The sequence below is a fragment of the Corticium candelabrum genome, chromosome 20, assembly GCF_963422355.1.
Source record: "Corticium candelabrum chromosome 20, ooCorCand1.1, whole genome shotgun sequence".
NCBI lineage: Eukaryota > Metazoa > Porifera > Homoscleromorpha > Homosclerophorida > Plakinidae > Corticium > Corticium candelabrum.
In genome coordinates, this window is record NC_085104.1 from 1,123,602 (window position 1) to 1,125,940 (window position 2,339).

General features: G+C 43.6%; 1 protein-coding gene across 1 annotated transcript; it reads right to left on the bottom strand.

Moving 5' to 3' along the window:
• Positions 1-1,868: 1,868 nt before the first annotated feature.
• On the bottom strand, positions 1,869-2,339 carry LOC134196036 (uncharacterized protein K02A2.6-like). The gene has a single exon (XM_062665118.1). It carries the CDS (start codon positions 2,337-2,339, stop codon positions 1,869-1,871), a length of 471 nt encoding a protein of 156 aa, XP_062521102.1.

The window sequence follows — 2,339 nt, forward strand, 5'->3', positions numbered from 1 at the left end:
TTACAGCAGTGAAAACTCGTCGACGATGTAAAGAAGGTTGATACATCATGTTGATTGGCAATCATTAATGCCTGAGTGCGAATGCTCATTGTGACGATGACCCTGGTGCCTTTAGACAAATTTATACAAAACAGAATCTACACTGAATTCAGGGGTGGGGTACTGGGGGTGCTTGGGGTACCCCAACCAGGAGCAGTGGCAGTGGAGCTTGAGGGGCAGAGTGGGCAGCTGTCCCAACTTTGAGCACAACCTCTGTTTCTGTAAACAAGCGGTACATGTACCCTCATAGTTCATGTAATGTACACTCCCGATGTCCTTTCATGCCCCACCCCCATCTTGAGTCGCTCTGCCACTCCTGACTGAATTCACACGTCAGTAATGCAAACGCAACTTTCCATAGTTCAATTCCATTGATGTTCATGTGGGATGTGCCGCTTTAGTAACTCGGGACGCTAAAAAATTAACAAGCAAATCTTGCAACAATAATTGTAGCCACTACATTGTAGTGACTGCCTTACAGTAGCATGGTTCTGCTGTCTGGACCCTCAAAATGAGTTGATATCTACATGCATAACATTCCAATATTGTAAACATCCTGTATGACCGGAAGTTCAAAGTTTCTGTGTGGGCGTGGCAGTTTGAGTCCGGATCTCTTGACAGTTTTATTTTTTAGTATACTCGCTCGTCGATGGGATTTATCCTTGACATAAATTTGTCGTGCGGCCAAATCTATTGTTACATAAAGTTGTTGTTTGTTTTCAACTGATCATGATCCCGTCAGTTAGCTAAGAACATGAATGGTGCACTAATACTTTTCTTAATATTCTGTGTCTAGTCTGCTGCTATGCTGCATGTGTTGTGTCGTTACCGACTATATATTGGTTCTATTGCAGCTCGCTTACTACACCAGACTACACAAGACTGGCTAACTACATGCCACAGTCTACTATATAGTGTCATACTCTATGCTAATGAGTACTAGGGGTAGTCCCCGAGTCCCTTACTTTACTACACTCCCTTCCACTAAATATCTCGATATCTCCTGGGAGTCTTCTATTGTTCCTTGTGGGATATCGTCGATTTTCTCTCTCTGTTGACTTTTCAATCAGTTTCTTTGTTGGCATGTTATCAGTCTGTTTCGACTACACGTATCTCTGTTAACTCAGGGCAGCTAGGAGTAGTTGGTACCAAGTCTTCCCTGGTAGAGTCTGTTGATGAGGTTGTCTTCTCAGTACTGACTTCGGAATAGTTTCCAGCTTGTGGTGGAATCATAGTCGCTGTACTATCATGAGTATTGGAAGCTTGCTCCTGATGTACATCCTGTGGAAAACTTCTGATATCACGATGTAATATATGGTCTACATGAACATACCTAGCCTGACCATTCACGTTTACAAGATAGTTGCTCGGTCCCAGTTTCTGAACTATCGTTCCAGAGAGCCATCGTCCCCTGACTATCTTGTCTTGGGTTCCATACTGCCACTGATTCTCCAGGTAACATCTCACGGTTTCCGGATGCTGCTTCTGTTTGGCTCTCCTGTCTGTCTCGAATCTCTCCTCCAACTGTAGGTTTAACAAGGCTTAGTCTTGTTCGTAAGACTCTCTTCATTAGCAATTCGGATGGCGTTTTTTCCTGTTGAGGTATTTGGAGTCGACCTATACTGCAGCAGTAGTATAGATATTTGACGTCGAATAGTACGTCCTTTAGGTCGTGCCTCCATAGATCTCTGGAAGATTTGAACTGCTCGTTCTGCTTGTCCAATACTCGATGGGTGATACGGAGGGGTGAGTTGGTGTTTGACACCATTTCCTTTCATGAACTCCTGAAATTCTACTGACCTGAATTGTGGACCATTATCTGTCACCAATCATCTTGGAATGCCATGAAAACTAAAAACTCGCCTCATCACTTCTATTGTCCTACTAGCCGTTGTACTAGTGCCCATTTCATGCACCTCCAACCATTTCGAGTAAGTGTCAATCATAATAAGATAATGTTGACCTTCCGACTCCACAAAATCTGCGTGAACTCTCTCCCAAGGTGCTGTGGGATACATCCATGGATGAGGAATACCAGCAGGCAGTTTATTCCTCAGACTTTGGCAAATTTCACATTTCTTGCACAATTCTTCCAACGTCATGTCCAAACTCGGCCACCAGATATACGATCTAGCTAATGCCTTTATTCGATTTGAACCCAGGTGGTTTTCATGAAGATCTGCTAGAACTCTCGGCTGTAATTTTTGCGATATTATCACACGTGTTCCCCAAAGTAAACAGTTCTCTTCAATGCTAAGTTCATCTGACCGTCGTGAGTAGGGCTGTAACCTTGGATCCAT

Coding starts and splice junctions, on each gene's coding strand:
- LOC134196036 (XM_062665118.1), bottom strand. CDS start 2,339: ATGGATCCAAGGTTACAGCCCTACTCACGACGGTCAGATGAACTTAGC.